General features: G+C 42.6%; 1 protein-coding gene across 1 annotated transcript in view; it reads left to right on the forward strand.

The window, feature by feature from the left end:
• MRPL43 (mitochondrial ribosomal protein L43) overlaps positions 1-19,785 on the forward strand; it is a 127,930-nt gene that overhangs the window by 13,559 nt on the left and 94,586 nt on the right. Inside the window, exon 2 of the mRNA XM_085606508.1 lies at positions 12,185-12,291. Within this exon, the coding sequence (XP_085462634.1) occupies positions 12,185-12,291 (107 nt within the window). The remainder of the gene's footprint in view (positions 1-12,184; positions 12,292-19,785) is intronic.

A 19,785-nucleotide genomic window follows, 5' to 3' on the forward strand; every position in this document is an offset into this window, starting at 1 on the left:
ACATTTCATTTTCACCAACTGTGCCTTGCTGTGCATTCACTTGTTACCACAACAGCATGTTTTGTATCCTTAATGCTGCCATACTTCAGCCTCCATTGCTGCTTTTGAAGTAACCTTTTCAAATGTTGGGGTTTACTTCTGCTGGTTTAACACAGTCTGGGTGTGCCTTAAAACCAGTATGATAAATGTTTTTATGTCTACATGCTGCAGAACTAGTTTGAGTGGTTCTCCTTTCAAATGTCCTTTCCAGGGTGCTCTCCAGACACAGCCTTTGCTTAGTGATTCCCTGCGCAGCAGGGTAGTCTTCATCCTGCACCACCAATAGCAAGGGCACACAGGTGTGATATTTTGCGCTAGCTGACATTGGCACAACGGTAAGTGTGATTAGGGACGGGCCTCCCCTAAGGGTTCGTTTCACATTGCACAACAGAATCTGCGCTTCCACGCCTCACCCCTTCCATCTACCAAAAGGCAGTGCTTTAAAACGTATTCTTGGCAGACCCTTGCTAACAAATCCTTCATTGAATTTCATTGGGTGTTCACCCTCCAGCCACAGGAATGCACGCAATACACTTCCACTGTCTGTGGAAACTGTACTCGCCTCCATCTTGTGCCGCGTCAAACCAGAGGCATCAAAAATTGACTCCACCTCACTTTGGAATTAATACTGTGATCCAAACTTGGGAAGATGTCCACTCCAACATTTGCAGAATATCATTTCAAGGTTTGTACCCAGCCATTACTTTAAGTTTCAAACCCCTGAGTTGATCAGTGGTCCTTGCTGAAGCAGTGGTCCATGGGTAGCATAGCATTGCACAGATTATTCACCTAATTGTGCTGCCTATCATAAGTAACAAATATAGCACTAGCTTCATATGCAAACTGATTCGGGCAAGAGTATTGCATCCTGAAATGACATGCTCTTTAAAAAGCATCTTCTTTATTCATAAATTTGGGCATGAAAAACAAACTTGTACTTGTTCTTAAAATTTTGAATTGTTGCCTCCTTTTTTTTTTTTTTTCTTCAAATGACCCTCTTCTTCCTCTTTCCCATCCTCTGCATGTTCCTCTCCGGCCACAATCTTCTTTAAGTTATTTAATGTTTGCTTTAATCGCTAATAATGTATTTCTGCAATATCTCATTTCAAAGATCACAATCTCCTATTTTAAAAGTCTGCAACTTAACCATACCTAACCTACTGTAGGTCCTCTATTAACCTTCCAAAACACTTGAACTTCCCTGTGCCTCAATAATGCATAGCTGATATTAAATAAATCTTCCACCAAGAAACTGGAGTGAATGCATGGAATGGTTTGTTTGAGCGCACAAGACTAATCTCAAAACTGGACAAACTATGGGATCCAGAACAGCGCCCTGCCCTCCATGAAACTCTTCAATGCCTCGTTAGGGGGTAGTAAGCGTTGTATACATGTAATTACAGTTACTTAATGTAGCTCTTTCTCCCTGCCAGAATCTACTTCAGTCTGTGATGTGATTCATGAGGCACTCTTCTTTAGTAAACTGAATTAGTTTTCTTTAAAACTGAACATGCGGAATCTGTAACACTAGGGGTGCATCCATCTGGCTTTCCCTGCATGAGGACAGGGGCTTTTCTCCAAAGTCATGCTTCCTAAGTGCTTGTCTGAAAATGCCTCAAAACGCACCTTGACAATTATTCTACCATCTTAAATTCTATCAGTTCCTAATCTCATAACACCCCACAGTGATGCTGTGTTTTTGATCTCTGTATCTGAGCATAGTTATTAGCCTTGGTTTTTATTGTAAACATACCGGCGTCTGGACCAAGGATTAAAACTTCTGATAGCGCAGAAAGAGTCCAAAATCAATCTTCAACCTTTTTACTTACAAGAATGGACTCCAACTCCACGCTATAATTTCTTCTTCTCTAGGTGATAGATCTTTGCCACCGTGCTTTGAATAGAACCAGCTTACATCAAACAATACATTGACATAATATTGCATTTAAGATCAATCAATGATGAGAGATTTAGGTATGTTTAAAATCTCTATTTCTCATTAAGAGATTAGTAAGTTCTTCTTTTTATTTGTTCTTTATTCAATTAGTAAATCAACCTTCTGGTTGCAGAATGATCAAGAATATATGCTTAGTCATCAATATAATAAAATAATAGCGTGTTTCATAAAATAATTAATCCCTATACTATTCTAGAAAGCCTAACCTTCCAGAACCCATAAAGCGTTATTTGGAAAAGAGTACGATCAATGAACATCTAAATTAGGTCAAACTCCCCTTAAAGAGGAGCTGAGTCTTAACTCTCCATCAAGCATCAGTAGCCAGTTGCAAGGGAAAGAAATAGTCACCTACAAAGTGTCAGGCAACAGCACTCACCGCCAGCAGTAGCTCACAGCAAAAGGAAAGTGGCATGAATGGCATAGAATAGAATGGCGCTAGCTAACTAGAAACACGCACTATTATAAAAGACATAAAAACAAGTTATTGGATTGTTTCGTTTCCCATCTTGTCTTGTCCAATGAAAAGGCTTTTTTCACCTGTAAGCATCCTCAATCTTTCTTTCCCACTACAAACGCGTAGCTCACGTTTCCATTATCAGAAAAGTATAATCGTATACTAACATTTGTACAACTGGGGCAAGCTAGCCTTGGTTCCCAAGGAAGGATCTTGTAGGTTTCAGCCTATCTATTAATGTTTCACTGAGGAACAATGAACTATGCTAGGATTGAAACATTTACGTTGCAGATCTCCTATTAGGTAATGGTAGTCAATCTCTTATGTGCATACATCTATTCTTCAGGCACAATCCTCTCTTCATATTAAAGGAACCCATGACAAAGAATGAAGTCCATTTCTAGTTTATCAAGAATACTTTGCTGAAGAATATAATACATTTTGTAAGCGTTAAGATCAACTCTTCAATGTTTTTGTGCAGCGTTCGGCATTTTTATAAAATCATCTTTATTATGGAAACGAGACCTAGTTGAAGCTTGTCAATAGGAATGTCAGCTTAGTGCGTTCTCCACCATTTTCTGTGTGTCACTTTTTAAATGCATTTCATGTTAGAATCTGAGGCAAATTAACATTATTAGTGATCAATTTTATAGCATTCAGTTCATCACTTTTTTGGGAAATCTTTCACATTCTTGCAGTTTTCCACAAAATGAATGAATCCAAATATCACATATTATGGAGGGGCCTCTGGGGTTACAGGGGGACCTCAAACAGTTCAGAAAAGAACTAGAAAGGTGCCTTGCCATGCATGAATTTAAGGGCCATCAGTAAGACGACAGGTCTCTTCTCAACCAAGGGCTGGGCCCCTCTTTCACCATTGCCCTTCTCACCCTGATGAACGTGCTGAAAGGTATCATCAACTTGGGTTGACCAGATTCTGAGGAGTAAAAACTGGGACAGGCAGACATAGAATTAGGACTAATGACTGTAAATACTGATAGTGATCAAGGTATATATCTGACCTGTCCTGGTTTTTGCCATGCCTTAGTAAAAAAAAAAAAATATATAGCATACCTTTCAGTTCTGCTTTCAAGTGTAAGTTGACCTTTGTACCAAAAACCGGGACATGTATTTAAAATTAGTCAAAGTACCATGACGCCGGGACAGTCTTCTAAAAACCGGGGTTGTCTATGAAATCCGGGACGTCTGGTCTCCCTATGTCAACTGTATGTAGAATCCAACATCCCAAGACACCTCACAAGTTTGTCTGATCGATCTACAGCACCTGAGCTCCGAGATTCAATTCAATGATCATAATGAAGCAACCATGAGCGACCTGGTTGCCTTGTCACTGTGGGGTCCCTGGAGCAGGAGAAAAACAGTCTCTGCGAAACCATCCCATGAGAGAAGCTTTTGTTTCCTTCTGAGCTTCATGTGAGCAGCCATTGCCAGATAACCCTCACAATTCCAGATCATCCCAAGACGCCATCCATCATCCACTGTGATCTGTTGGGGCAGGTAGAATACTCTGGTATGGCTTATTTTGAGGCAGTCGCGTTTTCCTTTTCCTTTGTAATGAATATGTGCACAATGAGACGGTGAGATAATCTATTCTCTGTGATATTGCCTTTGAGTTTGGAGCAAATTGCATTTTCATCATAACGCTCTGCTTCCCTCTGTTGCTCAGTCAACCGGTGCCTGTCCCTAAGTCACAAAAACTAAGTCAGCCTTAAAATAATGCTGTTTTCTTTTATGTTCATTCTTGTAAAGCTGTAGGGAAAAAACAACGTTTTGTTTTTTTGATTGGTATTTAGAAAGTTGTCTGTTTAGACACAAGTACTTTGAAAGTGAAGCTTCACCAACACTAGTATCTCTACTTATTCCATAAGTTTGTTTGTATTATATTGGTAATTTCATTTTGATACGTGTACACCGGCGTTTGCGATGAACTTCAAATACCAGAATGCAAAGAGACTAAAGTTGTGGATGAACCAGCAATGCTTGACAGTGGGTAACCCTGCCATGCAAATGATAGCTGTTCCATGCCCGACATGAGGATTCTCTATCGTTGTGTTGTTGTGCTTTCAGCTGCTATTAGTGCTAGTTACAAAGGCATGAACGACGAAGTACATTGTGAAAAAATTAATGGAAAGGATAAATTGCTCACACACAGGTCGTGGGTTAAGATTAATCCTGCTTCAGCCTGCCCTCTAGCTGCTATGTTTAATTGAAGCATTGCTGCTTCTCGTACTGTGATTCAGAAAAGCCTGTGCTATAGTGCTGTTTCCAGATGAAGCTTGCTCAGCTGCCTAAACGGTTTGAGTGTGAGAAAAGCTCGACACTTATGCTGCCTTGCATACATCAATGTTTCATGACTCAGGTGCTCAAACTCCATGAACAAAGAAAGATGGGGCTTTTTGCTGAGAGTCTCAATAGCTATCAGTGCTATTCCATTAACAGTATCGCAATGCATCTGAGATGTTTTTATACTGTCCCTCTTACTAGTCCTGTGAAGAAATGCCTGGACTGTCCCAAATAAAGTTTGATAATCCTGCTAAGAAGTGCAGATAGCGGCTCATGAAACCTCATTTGGCTCTGCTTGTACTGTCTGATTTATAGTTTGTTAGCCCTGCAGAAAACTGCCCATACTGCACAAGGACAGTTGTCCTGTTAGGAAGTATTGATGCAAATTGACTTGAGGGACAGTAGTAAAGCTGAGATGTTATGTTTCTGTCCTATTTAAAGTACGAAAGTAACACTGAGTAGTGTTTCAATGGTCCTATTTAAAGTATGCCAGCCCTTCTTCAAATAGGAGTTAGCATCTCCTACTGCCTATCGGTGTTAATGGTGCCTGTTTTCATGGGTGTCATGCTGCTGCAACCCTTGAGTTCAGTCACCTGCATTACTATTGAGACTGCCAACAGGTTAAAGTATCATTTTCAGAGAGATAACCATACAAAACCTGACAAATAAAACATTTGCATAGGCATCCTACCAGTGCTTTTCATTGTAAAACTCTGTTGGCATGGCATGGTTCGGCATAGACAAAGCATTTCATCTGTGTTTTGGTTCACATCAAACCAATGCATTTTTAGTTTTGGCATTAGCGAATAACTTTTGATTATACTAAAATTATTTCTACATCCTTGTCGGGGCATTCGGCCTACAGTTTTCAACCCTTGATCTGTTGTGCCGTTCACGTTTTACTTCTGCCCACTGCAGCATGGGGCAGTGGGTCAATCTTCAGCAACTGGCTGACGTCACTGTGAGTTACCGTATTCTTCCCTTTCGCATGAAGCGCACACAGTAGTTTCATTCAGTGTCAGGGAGTACTATGACATTGTATGCTTTTGGAGAAAATGCGTTTAGCCTTTGTGTGTTGTGGGTTTTATTTGTATTGACAAGGGCCTTGCAGCTTTCCCAACAAAGTTTTGTCGGCTTAAAATCACCTAAGTCAAGAGTTTTTAAAATTAAGGATTGCCTCATTAGGAAGGTTCAGTTCTTTTCTTCTTATACTTTTTGATTCATCTAATAAATGATCTTCCTTACAAAATACTTTTAAAAAAAATAACAATTATTCTGCAGATCTATTTGGCTGTGTTTGATTTCCCTTCGAGGTTGTGTAACAAGCCCATCCAAGCCATGATTAAAATGTATCCAGCTAAATGTGTTGCCACTGTATTATGCAGTTGTGACGTTTGGGGTTATATCAACCTGCAAATTAGGGGGAAATAGGTTCTTTAGATGTCTTTTATGAATTGAGTAAATCATCTTTTAGATCTTGTGTACTTTGGAAACAGTACACTTGTTCGGACCTTATAATGATATTTGTGGCTAACAGCAGACATTGTTTTCTCCTGATCCGTTTTGGATATAATTTGGTGTATTGTCTTCTTGGTGTTCCCAAAGAGCGGTTGCATGTCACAACGCCACACTTTTCCTGTGCTTGAATTTATTCTCAAGATGCTGTGCATTTTAACATGCTTTATGGTTTTTAGAAAAAAAAATATGTACGTGTTACATTATTCCATTACTAAATAAATTTAACTTGAGACAATTTAACTTACGCTTATTTGCATATGTTACAGGCTTATGGTTTATGGTTGCAAGCTATTTAACAGGTACTGCCCACGTGAGATCTGTATTGCGTTGTTAGTTTTCGTGTTTTACTTCTTTGATTTACTGTGATTATTTTGGTTTCTAGAGTAGTTAGTATTGTCATTGTTTCTTTTGTATTTCATAAGGAGATGGATTTTAGAATTATGGATGCTTATTTTTATACTTTTAATTTGTCACTTTAGCATTTTTGCTTTTAAAAACAAAAGCCGAATAAAGATTTGATTGAGGAATCTTTCTACACAGCCAAAGAATGTATTGTACCTGTTTTTTTATATATAGGGTTTCAACCAACACTCTTCAAACTGAGATCTGTTGTTCCATTCATATGTTTCTTCTGCCCTCTACGCAGTGGGTCCGTCTTCTTCAGCAACCGGAAAACTTTACTGTCAGTGACCGCTTTCTACCCCTTTACACGAAGCACATTCACACACTCCATAGTTCCTTTTATTTCCAATGACTACTATGGCAATCCGTGAATATGTGCTTTTGGAGGCAAAACAATTATTTTACCCTGTTTGTGTTTTATGTTTTGACATGGTCCAGGCAGCTTGCCTAAGAAGTTTTGCAAAAAAACATAACACAACAAGCATATGCAAAGCCAAAAGGCTAGCCACCAGACCAATTGACTTTACCAGTGCTTCTTTTGAAAAATGAAGTAGAGCCCTCTGTTAAAAGCATGACGACTAGAGAAACGTTTAAGTGATTGTATAGCTTATAACCATCTGCTAAATCTCAAGCTGCGCTTGTATGGTGTAAGTTGCTATCTGCCCCTATCAAGTGGAGGCTTGATAGGGGGAGATTAGGAGGTTTGGAATGCTCTGGGTGTCCATTTTCATTGAAGTGGTCACCAAAGGTAAGTCCAAGGGCACCCAGCGGTTTGAATGTCATCATTTTTCACTAAGGCCACATGCAATAGTCGAGGAATGGCAAATATTAGTTCTGAGGTATTATTGCGGCATCTTATTTTCATTTTACCAATTCTATCCAGTGCAAGGCGACACCGCCTCCACGGTTACTTATTTAGAGTTCGCTGCTCAATTGGAGAAAACCATTATAAGGGAGTAATTGGCCAAGAAAGGGGTTTACCATATTGTTGCCATTGTTAATTGGCTCTCCATCTCCCCAACTTTTTTTCTTCTCTTTCTAGTGGGCATTCCATTTTTTTTTAAACCTTCAAATCCAATATACTTAGTTGTGTATGGAACCAGTGTGTTTTTCTAGTGCACTTCTTTGTGCAGACACTTGCCAGTATGTATTCCTCTTACAGAGTCAATACCAGACCAGTTTATTTGTCTCTTTAGTATTAAAGGGCATGGCCTATAAGGCATGCAGGGTGTTGGGCTGATGTGCTGATTTTTAATATTTTTGTTTTAATTTTAATGAGAGAGGTTTCTTGTAAATGTGGGCTCTATGGCATTGTTGATTTTCATTCCCTGGTCCTTTCTACCTACTAAATAGGTGATCCAGATCACTTTGTCACTTTCTCCTCTGCTTTTCTAAATCTTCTTTTATTAGCACAGGCTGATGCGAACAGAAAACAGATAGGATGACAAGTTAATCCAGACAAAAGATGAGGGTTGCATGAGAAAATCTGATTTAGAAGTGTGGTCTTTGTTGTCCTTGGCAGTTGTGATGACCAGTTGTTCATTTAAAAAAAAAAATAATAATCTATGTTAATAAAAACAATTGCTTTATTCAGTTTTAATTAATTAAATCACTTTGGTCTGAAAACTGTGTTTTATTGTACCTGTACTCAGCTGAAACTTTGATTGTTGAAGATAATCTTTCTCTTAATACGAAAATAGTCAAGAAGGTTGCAATGGCTAATATTCTGTGCCCCATGTACCAAGTATTTTACCTTAAGGATGCCCACTTCCTTATTCAATTTCTGGCTTTAGGCTTTCATTACCCATTTGTCCCTTACCATTTGTTTACAGGTTTTTCCGAGAAACATTCATAAGAGTTGAGGGCAGTTGCTGCCCATTTCAGGGTTCTAGGGAACAGAGTGCACAGGTTGTACTCATGCCGATAATATATAATTCAGGAATGTCTGATGAAATGGTGGTCCTAAAATCTTATCTTTGAGGTAAGCATTGAAGTGGATTCAAATTTCCTCCTTTAATAAAGAAATGTGGTGTAATCTCTAGCAGTGGTTTCCACTTAAAGGACATTTTAGACCAATGGCATTGTTGAATAATCTTCCCTCTATATAATCATTAATTTCAAGGAAGATAACAGATTGCTGCAGCAGTGGTTACACTTACATATTGCCTCCTACATATCAAGTGTGGTATAAATTCACTGTGGGGTAAAGGTGTCCTTTGACCAGTGACACCACAGTCCAAACTCTGGGAAGTCTAGCTTGTTTATGCTTCATGTCTCCTTTAGAACAGCAGAAAACAGTAATCGGTGCAAGACGTCCTGCTTATCATTCCTCCTTAAGTGATGCTCATGACTGGTGCCTTAGAATGGCTGAGGAATCACTTATGCCTCAATCTATGAGTGATGTTTAAATTGGGCTTGCACACCGTTTTGCTTTATCTGTGGCCGATATTTTAGTCTACAAGTGTCCTTCCTTTTCTGAAGGGCAAGAACTTTCTGAGTTGAACAGAAAATACCACAACAGTGACAACCCTAAAGAAGCAGGGAAATGGACAAATAAGTTGAGCAGATAAAATGAGAACCTACTGGAAAAGTTTTAAAAGCCTTTTGCAACCATCTTTTGTATTGGTCCAGTCAAGAGCTTTACTCTTTTTTCCAAAGGTCTAAAAATGTATTGTGATCTCAGGGTCTGATATGAACCTGGTGACCCCATTTTGATCAAGCTAATTCTGTCTTTCAAACCTTCACGAGCAATTGTTTTCTGTTTCAGGAAATTGTGCATTTGATACAGGCGATGGATCTTGTGCGCTAATCACCCTTTTCATCACTCATCTTGACACCTTTGTCTTTTTTGGAAAGCTTGAGCAATAATGCCCAACTTTTTAGGAGCGATCATGGATGTGGTAAGATACACCAGAAAGGGTCCAGAGAAGATTTTTTTTTTATTGGTACAGAGCTAACGGGCTTTGCATCTACAGTTTTTAAACACATTTAAATCTCTGGACTGTGGAAGTAATTTTGTTGTCTGGTCCACTCTGCATACAATCGATCACTAGGATAAATCGTTCACATTAAAAGTGATGAGAAGTTACTATGTTGGCGGTAAACGTCCAAATAAGAAATCCATTTTCACGTTGTTCATTGACACCTTAACATAGCTCTTCTCGTGCTGACTAGAGAACATATGAGCTTCTGACTCTGAACACAATGTTTATTACAGTGAAGAACTGTTTTTAACCTTTTCGGTGCTCATGACGGAACGGTTCCGTCATGAGCGTCGGTTGAGCTGTGCTCATGACGGAACCGTTCCGTCATGACCTCGCCCGCGCAAGAAACGGTCAGCGCTGAGCGGGAATCGGCGCCGCATCGAAGAGGTTAAAAAAAATCGTTTTATTACAACAGCACAACCAGCAGTACATCAGTGATACAAGTAATGTTTTGACCAGTCTGTTTACATTTAACATTTAGTCGTTTGGGAGACTATCACCAGGAGGATGGGCGAGCATTCCCACTCTTTTGAAACCCCATCACAGTCCACGGAATACCTGCCACTGTCCCCAGATTTTCTCCCATTTTTGGGACAGCCTCTATTTTAGTATATTCTTGTTCTGCTAGCCAACACCAATCTAATTCCGCTTGCTAGTCTTTCATGCTTGGGAGTGCCCTAGCCCCCCCCCAGTACCTGGCCAGGTTGCTCTTTGCCACCACCCCCACCAGTGAACCGTTTAAAAAAATTCATCCTTTTACCCAAAACGGTGTAGATAGCAAATTATCTCTAAATAAAATCTATTTTTTTTCTTTATCAGCTTAGGCTTAGTATGTCCTTCATATTTCTTCATTTGACCTTTCTAAGGTACTTTATACTTCCCTTTCATATGATCTTCAAAAGTTCAATGGGCTTTGAAATAAAATTTGCCTTCAGCGCTACTTTTAGGGCATTTGTTTGTCTTATAATGGTCAGAACCTACGGTGTAACACTATTGTTAATACTGAGCCCATTGTTTAGTTGTTTGTATTGTTGAAACCAATTACAAAGAAGTGACAATGGTGTTTAGTAGCCACACCCGCAAGTCTATCCAAGTTAGACATTATACAGTAAAACAAGAGGTTAATCCTGGATGTAAGGGTGCTGAAACCTTGAGAGGATCCTTGTCACCATAAGGTTGGTAAAATCTGTGGTCAAGGCATGTACCACGAGTAACGTACACACCACAGCAAACAAATAATAAAACGTATATAGGACACATAAAACAAACCCAAAAGTAACATTCATGGAACAATGAACAACTTTTGTTGGTGCAACAGAAAATAAGTCAATGAAATTAGGTGTTTAGTTTACTTTTTGAAATTTTATATATGAAAATTCTCCAATCAATACACATTAAAACATTTGTTTTAAATGTAGAGTTAAATCAACTGTAGTTTGATCGATTGTAGATGATGAAGGATACTTCATGTATGATTCAAGTCACTGACGAACAAGTTAAAACATCCATATAATTTTCTTAGGAAAAGTGAAGGTTCATCAACCACATTGACTAACTGCATTCATTTATTAGTCATCTATTTAATAGTAAACAGACTGTTGTCAATATATTCGACTAGCTGACAAGTTTTGATCCAGAAGGTTATTTTTCAAAGCTGAATGCTACCAGTATAATGATCTCTCTAAGTAACTTTAAAATATTACATGTATTTGGATTCCTTGTTCAGAAAACAGAGAATTTGATAAATACCTTTACCATCTTAAAAACAGATTTTTTAAAAGGAACAAATCTTGGTGGGTGATAGGAGGTGCACTAGACCTCCCCTATGAGGTCTAGTACACCATGATCTAAATAACATTTTTCATAATCTGTTTTCTCTGCTCGGAATATGGAGATTAAACCACATTTCCATCAAGCCGGTTGCCAACATTTGCTCTCTGCTTAGTTTTCCTGTGTATTTCATATACTTTGACTGCTCCTTGGCATTCTTTTCAAGGTTGACGCTGCAGGGACAATATATGAGCAAATGTTAATCTAAAAAGATGACTGTTTCCCCATACTGTATGGTTATTCATTCAGCGCACAATCATTTTCCCAGCTCCTCAAAACATACCAGTCACTTTTGGGCTTTAGGATGATCTGGTATATATTGTTCTCTGCAGAAACTTTGGAAACTGAGTTTTTTTTGTGTACTGCAGCATGAGTATTAGTGTTGTTTATGGAGACCATGGGTGTGCAATATCGGGTTTGAATTTTTTGATAAGGTCTTGCAAAGAGCCTGGGAACTTAATCGAATTGGTTATTAGATTGAATCGTGCAAAAATGTTTGTTACTGTATAAATAATCAGTTCTTGAGGTTCTAATCAGTTTTTCAGTTTTGTGATCCTGAATGACATTCACGTGTTAATCCAAGTAACTATAGCAAATTTATATTTGTACACTATGTACACACATTGTATTTTTACAGTGTGTGTTTTAGAGTTCACACACCGGACTGTTGTAATTGTTTTTTTGTTTTTTTTCCAGAGAGTTTATAGAAGAAAACGTTGTAGATTTTGCCAAACGGAACCCTGGCATTGTGATGTATGTTACACCCCAGAAATGCAGCCATCCTAAGCTCATAGCAGAATATTGTAAGTATTTGAAAACGTAAGCACTTCAGATCGTATGCTAATTATGTCAGTATTATAACTCCATGAACTAGACCAGAAGCAGACCATCTGTGGAACTGAAGAGTCTCTATGTTTCGTGGAACCCTGATACAGAAATTATACCAAATGGAGTAGATAGGAAGTGGCATGTATAGCACTCCTCCTAACTCTGTCCTTTCCTAGTACCATCCCACCCTGAGTAACGGCGTACGCAGATGCTGTGCCTCAAGAATCGACAGATTTAGCGCTAAAAATCCACCCTAATCTACTAACGAGCCAAGGAGTTGCGCATATGCTAGACACACCAGTATTGCCCTTTCTCTGTCAAACCCCACTCTACTTATTCCTGGCCTGAAAATAATGCCCCAAAGCATAACCGGTTAAATGTCTAAGTGAAATCGCTCTGTACAATAAATTCTGCAACATGTATGTTGAAGTTGGTCAATGATGGTGCCCACACTGTCATGCAACAGGTACATTTATTGGGGAGGGCATGTTAGAGGATTTGAGAAAATATTTTACTAACCCAACTACAAAAAAAAAAAAAAGTTACTGGGCCAGTATAATCTCGAGGTGTCATCCTTGTGCAGGACAGCCACGGCTGTCCAAGTAATGCAAAAGGTGGCAAGGCAGACATATTTAGAACCAATCGACCTTTTAGGCCGCCATCAAAAGAAAAGTGTGGAGTTCCATAACCTGTTGATGGGTAGTAATGGCAACACCTGCAATCCATCGATCCTCTCGGGGGCAAAGACCTGCCTGGCCTTAAACATCTCTAACTGGCAAAACACATGGGTAGCACATGGGGGTGCATAATGGAGTCGCCATGCTCGTATTGGCCCTGTTGTGAAATCTGTATTTTATGTACTAGAACTGAAGTCTCTCAGTACACCTGGCCTAATGACAATACAATTATATTAAAAGCTGTGATAAATTCCGAAATGGGCCTTAGAATAAACCTTTTAGGAGGTCTCCCTCTTGAGAATTTCTCACATTCAGGGGGTGCAGCTGGTCTGGTTCTATAAACCAAGATAAGGTGGATATTCTCTGGTTGAGACAGATCCTCACACAGGCTGTCAGCTCAGCAGTGTATTTAATTTAAAATCTTAACCCTGGTGTATAAAAGCCCCAACAAACAGTTGCGCCATATTATTAGTACGAAATTGGAAATTATTGTCTTGTGATATTCAAGATCCCCTGAGTTTTAGCTGCTTGCAGAGACAGACACCAGTCTGAGATGGAAAAGTGATCAGCACATCTGGGTTTTGGGTCCAAAAGGAGGTAAAGCCCTTCCACCAGATATAAGAGATAACTCTGCCATTCTAAACTTAAAGAAAAGTATTAAAATGTGTAAATTTTCATGCTAGTTGTTTTTTACTGTCATGCATCAGTGGTTCTACACCCTCCTTTATTTTTTAATTAATTCGACAGGCATCTAGAGAACATTTATTCTGTAGCTTCTTGCATATAAATAAATAACAAGAATGATACATGATTTATTAAGAGGACAATTAACAGTGGCAGCACACTGATGGGTCCCCGGCAACTACTACACTCTTCAAACCTAAATATTCAACACTTATCCAGCATTTCACTTCCATTCCTCACAATCACGATTCCACGTCCCACATACACCACAACACCATACCGAAGCTACCTTTCCCCTCCACACTCATTCAACAAGATTACCACACCAAATCACAAAATTAAGACAGAGTCCTACTTCAACTAAATCACTACAAAGTCTCCAACTGTAAAAGGAACATAACCCTCTCTGTTTCCTCCACACAGCATAACTTCCTGTTCTGCTGTCACTTTACCCTATCTCAAAATGTCTATTGTTGGGACGAGAATGTCCTTTGCATGGCGTACAGTTGTATTCCCCTGTCCTGAGATAAGAAGATAATGTACTGTCAGTCTGCTGAGCCTGCCTGGCCCTGCAGGAGAAGAGACTATCAAGAAAGGAGCGAGGTTCAGCGCATCCCTGGTGGCTGTGAGGCACTCAGAAGAAGCATACTATGCAAGAGAGATTCCGGAGGACCCAAGTGTCAAATGGCTCCCCCAGATTCTCCTGTTGGTTCCTGCCACGAACCGCGATTCTGTGACTAAATGATTGTCAAAGGCCCCATTGGGTCTGTGATTGCCTGTCTGCACATGGTTCATGCATGGCTGTATTTACCAAATTGCTGACTGCCCGTGCAAAGATGCAGCTACCAAGATGCTGAAGGCCTGTGTAGAGCTACATCTGGTGTCCAGCTGTCCCAGACATGGGCCACAACTTCCTTTTGCAAGGGACACTCTTGGGACTGCACTTACTGACTATCTAATAAGGAGTGAATTATCGCAGGGCTGTGGTTAGTAGTCAGGTGATCAACTGCACCAGTCACGACCGAGCTGCTTCATCCAGGCTGCCATGACCACAAAGGAAAGCATGCGCAGGCACACTGCTGAAGGCTGGCCTAAAGGAAACTTCACCAAAGACTACCAGTGTGTTCCTGCTCTCGCGAGTGTGCAGACATGCTGCCGGAGTGCCAGACCACTCTGAAATAACCCTGAGAGAACATGTTCATCCCATGAAGGAGTAAGACTTAGTACTCGAGACTGAGCACACATAGAAACAGTGGATGAATGTACTGCACCTGAGCTTTACTCATACTACACCTGAATATCTTCTATAGAGATGGGGAACCCACAACCAGAAGAGAGTCCCTAAGAGAAAGGGGTACAACGGGAGTGAGGCGGTGTGGTGCCGACAAAAGATAGCACCCGGGGTATTGACTTGCTTTTGAGTATTGTACGGTGTGGTATTGACCAGAGCTGTGTAATTACAGTAATGTCCTTCTTGCAAAGATTAGCACTAGGCTGGACATTCATGTTATTTGGGCTGTTGGTTGACTTTTGAGCTTGGAACTCGATCACCCCTACAATACCTCCCTAAAAGGTATGTGGCTACTCACCCTTGCTACCCTAAAAGTCAAGTGCAGACAGGGTTGTTCCATTTTGCAAAGCCATTGTAGGACAGGCCTTGCGATTGTGGTTGTTTGCCTATCAGTTGAGGCCCAGAAGACACTGCCTGCGGCCCCAAAACAGGGTCAAACACGTACTTAAAACATTATAAATATATTTTTTTAAGTTGATGGCATTCTACATAGCTCTCTATTGCGATGTGTTGGTGTTAAACAGGTGCCTGTGAAGCAGACTATCACAGAGTTTCTATTTTGGATGTCATCATATAATCTGTTGTGCACTTTAAGTACAAATAAGCCCGTTTGTCACAAATGTGTATGTCTTAGCAGTTGAAAAGCAGTTTATCAGGACATTAAGAAACGTATAGGGGAGTGAGGCGTTGTGGCTGCTTGGTTCCAGAGCCCTTGCTTGAGCCCGGCAAAATCCTTTGATTCTTCCATCATGAGTCTTCAGTACACTGCAGCAGAGACAGTCATGAGGCCGGAGAGGTGGTTGGGCCCTGCATGATGTTTAGAGAGCGCTGGCCTCCTCGGTGATGCCGACCTGTGCAGTTGGTTGTGCAGGGGCTGGCCCGGACACTCTGTGTCCTTGTCTTGGAGTGGTGGCCCTGGGAGAAGCTGTTTTTGGGCTGTGCCTTCCTGCACGCCCCTTGATGAGTGATTCCCCACATTCACCGGAGGGACCAGCCTGATTGCTGCTGCTGTTGGAGGCGGTGGGTCAGCCCGGGCCCTGGTCACGCACCTGTTTGCCTGACTTAAGGGAGGCGCCCCACATGCTTGGACACCCCATGTGCTTGGACACTCAGTCTTGTTCTCCTGTTGGTGGCCTGTGAGCCTACAACTGAGCAGGCGGGCCCTGGCAGCCAGCAGCTGTGGAGGCATGGCCAGTAGCAGTAGATGCACAGCCAGGTGACTTGCTGTCCTGTGCTCACTGACATCGATCCTCCTGAAGAGGGTTGACTTTTGCAGCCACATGGATAGACTTGTGAAATACAGCGAGTCTTCTAAGACCCTCAATGCTGCCTGGTGCAGGGTTCCACCTCTAATTCATTTTGGGTTCGCTATCAAAATAATGAGGCAAGCGCTGGAAACTGGAAGACAAGAAAAAGGTTTATGTTCGAGGTATATGAGCTGCAGATTACACACTTTTGCATAGATCGCCATCTGGCGTTGGACTCGGATGTTTGCAGTTTGTTTTTCCTCTTGGAAAGTCTTTGGAAGTCACGAGGTCGGTGACTCCTCCCTTGGTTCGTATTGCGCATGGGCTTCGGCTCCATCCTCAGATTGTTTTTTTCCGCCATCGGGCTCGGATGTAATACTTTGCGCTCCGGTTCCGAACATTCCAGTTCGACGATCGAAGCGGAATCCTCGCTCTCCACGGTATTGTTCAGATCCTGATCTCCTCAATCACCTTCTTCTTCGACACACCTTCGATTCCAGTCATCGACGGCGGCCTTCGGGCCTATCCAGGCTCCGGTCCCGGCTGATGGAAAGAACTCCATTTAAGAAGTGCCCTCGATGTGGGTCCAAATTCCCCCACACCGATCTTCATGAGGTGTGCAACCTCTGCCTCTCCCCTGAACACAAGGCTCGAGACTGTCCCGCCTGCAAGTCTTTTAGATCCAAAAAGACTATTCGAGATCGAAGGGCCAGACGAAAAATGGCGCACTCCTCGACTTCCGTTCCAGTCGACATCTTCGGGGACGACGTCGAAGCTCCGGGACAGCAGCACACCGAAGAGGACCTAGTCAGTGCTTCCGAAGCCGACTACTCGGATGTGGAGGACTTTACCCCGGCGCAGAGGGTCGTGAGTAAAATACCCCCTTCCACACCCGCGCAGACACCCAAAAAGGCTTCGGTCACGCCTTCGCCTCCGGGCCTAGACAAGACCAAAGACACTGCTTCGAACACCCCACCTTCGGGCCCGGTGAAGAAGCCAAGTAAGCCTTCCGGCGGCTCGGGCTCCAGCCAGCCTGCCAGCAGTGCCGAAAAACACCCTTCGGCACCGAAGACGAGATCGGCCTCTACCTCGACACCGAGCTCCGCACCAAAGCCCTCGGTGTCCAAACCCAGCCTCTCGGTGCCGACCAAACATCATAAGGCCCTCGGCACCGACACACCCGCGCCGAAGCCTGGCTCGGCACCGAACAAAAAATCGGAGGTTCCAAAAAAGCACAGCACAGACAAGCCTAAAAAGCCATCGGCCCCGACAACGTCGGCGCTGACCGAACAACCAGTGTCGCAAGAACTTTTTACACTGGATCCTTTGCAAAAGACACTTACCAAGGATCCAAAAACTGGACATTTGGCACTGTCTTCTAAAAAGAGACATTTGGACAAACCAGCTCCACCTCCACCTCCAAAGAGAAAGGACTGTGCTACCTCCCCTTTCAGAGTGCCTTCCCCACCTCCTCCACCCTCTCCACCTCCGCCCCCTCCACCTTCTCCACCCCTGCCTCATCGCTCTCCGACCCCGTCTCCAGACCATGATGATCAGGGGGACCCATACTACGACCCAGCAGATGTGCCACAAGACCCCACCCCTACAGGATCCCCAGACCCCTGGGATGATTATAATAATCCAGACATTCCAGATGTCCCACAAGATGACCTTTATCCATCCAGGCCATCTCCACCAGAAGGCTCACTAGGTTTTCACCACCTACTTCAGAGGGCGGCACATTATCACGGGGTAGAGCTACACACTGACCCAGTAGAGGAACATTTCCTCCTAGACACCTTTGATACTGCACATAGGTCTACTGCTATACTACCTATGCTCAAAGGGGTAATAAAACATGCGCCAGAGGTTTTTATAGACCCAGTCAGGGCTATGGTCCTAAACCCACGCATAGAGACCAAGTATAAAGCTGCCCCCACAGATCCTGCATACATCAAAGGGCCAGCGCCACTGGATTCCCTAGTGGTATCCACTGCAAGGAAGAGATCAAATTCCCAGGCGTCAGGCGAAGCACCACCGCCTGATAAAGAGTCAAAGCTCCTGGACGCGTCAGGAAAACGCACTGCGTCACAGGCAGCCAATATATGGCGTATCGCCAACACTCAAGCGCTATTGGCCAGATACGACAGAGCGCATTATGATGAACTAGAAACCATCATGCACCATCTCCCAGAAAAATACAAAAATAGGGCCAATGAATTAATTCAAGAGGGTAAGACCATAACTAATACCTCTATAAGCTGTGCCTTAGACGCAGCAGACACAGCCTCCAGGGCCATTAACACTAGTGTCCTCCTCCGTCGCCACGCTTGGCTGAGATTTTCAGGCTTTAAACCTGAGGTACAAGCCTCCATATTAAACCATCCATTTGACCAAGAACATTTATTCGGTCCAAAGGTAGATGATGCCCTCGAAGATGAAGAAAGATACAGATACGGCGAAATCTATGGGAGCCCTACAGTCACACCCTCCTAGGCGCTCCTTTCGCCGCTCTTCCTTTCGGGGCACGGGCATAGGCTACTCCTCCGATAGCGCGTCCACGTCCTACAAATCCCCTCCTCAGTCCACCTTCACAAGGGGTTATCAAAGAGGCGGCTATAGAGGCAATAACAATAAAGGCAGAGGCAAAACAAATACCGCCCGCTCTGCCACACCGCCTACCCAATGACTTTCCCCTGCTCCCTCCAGACCATCCCACTCCGGTCGGGGGCAGACAAATTTCCTTCACGTCTGCGAGTCCATCACATCAGACAAATGGGTGACCCAAATTATTCGTTCAGGGTACTGCCTAGAACTCACATCTACCCCCCCCCCCAACATTCCATCCAGGCAACGCCCAATGTCACAAGAACATTCCACGTTACTAAAACAGGAGGTAATCTCCCTCCTACAAAAACACGCAATAGAACAGCCCCCCCCCCCCACCCCCCCCATCAGCAAAATGTAGGGCTCTACTCCCTATATTTTCTGATACCAAAAAGAGACGAGACTCTACGACCTATCTTAGATCTCCGGCCTCTAAACACATACATACATTCGGACCATTTTCACATGGTAACACTTCAGCAGGTACTTCCGCTACTCTCCCAGAACAACTTTCTCACCACACTGGACTTGAAAGACGCATACTTTCACATTCCGGTACACCATGCCCACAGAAAGTACCTCAGATTTGTAGTGGACGGGCAACACTACCAGTTCAAGGTGCTCCCATTCGGGGTCACAACAGCACCAAGGGTATTCACCAAGGGCCTAGCAGTAGTGGCGGCACATCTCAGAAGACAGCACATTCACGTCTTCCCATATTTGGACAACTGGCTGATAAAAGCCGCGTCCTACAACCAATGTGTACACCATACCGCCACTACAATCCAACTACTTCACCAACTAGGCTTCACGGTGAACCACCAAAAGTCCCAGCTAACACCATCCCACATAAAGCAATACCTCGGTGCCACCATAGACACCTCAAAAGCCATAGCCTACCCCAATCCGGCCAGGATTGCAAGCATTCAGGCTTTGCGTCAAAAATTCATACTTCAACACTCC

Source organism: Triturus cristatus, chromosome 1_2 (assembly GCF_964204655.1).
Source record: "Triturus cristatus chromosome 1_2, aTriCri1.1, whole genome shotgun sequence".
Taxonomy (NCBI): Eukaryota; Metazoa; Chordata; class Amphibia; order Caudata; family Salamandridae; genus Triturus; species Triturus cristatus.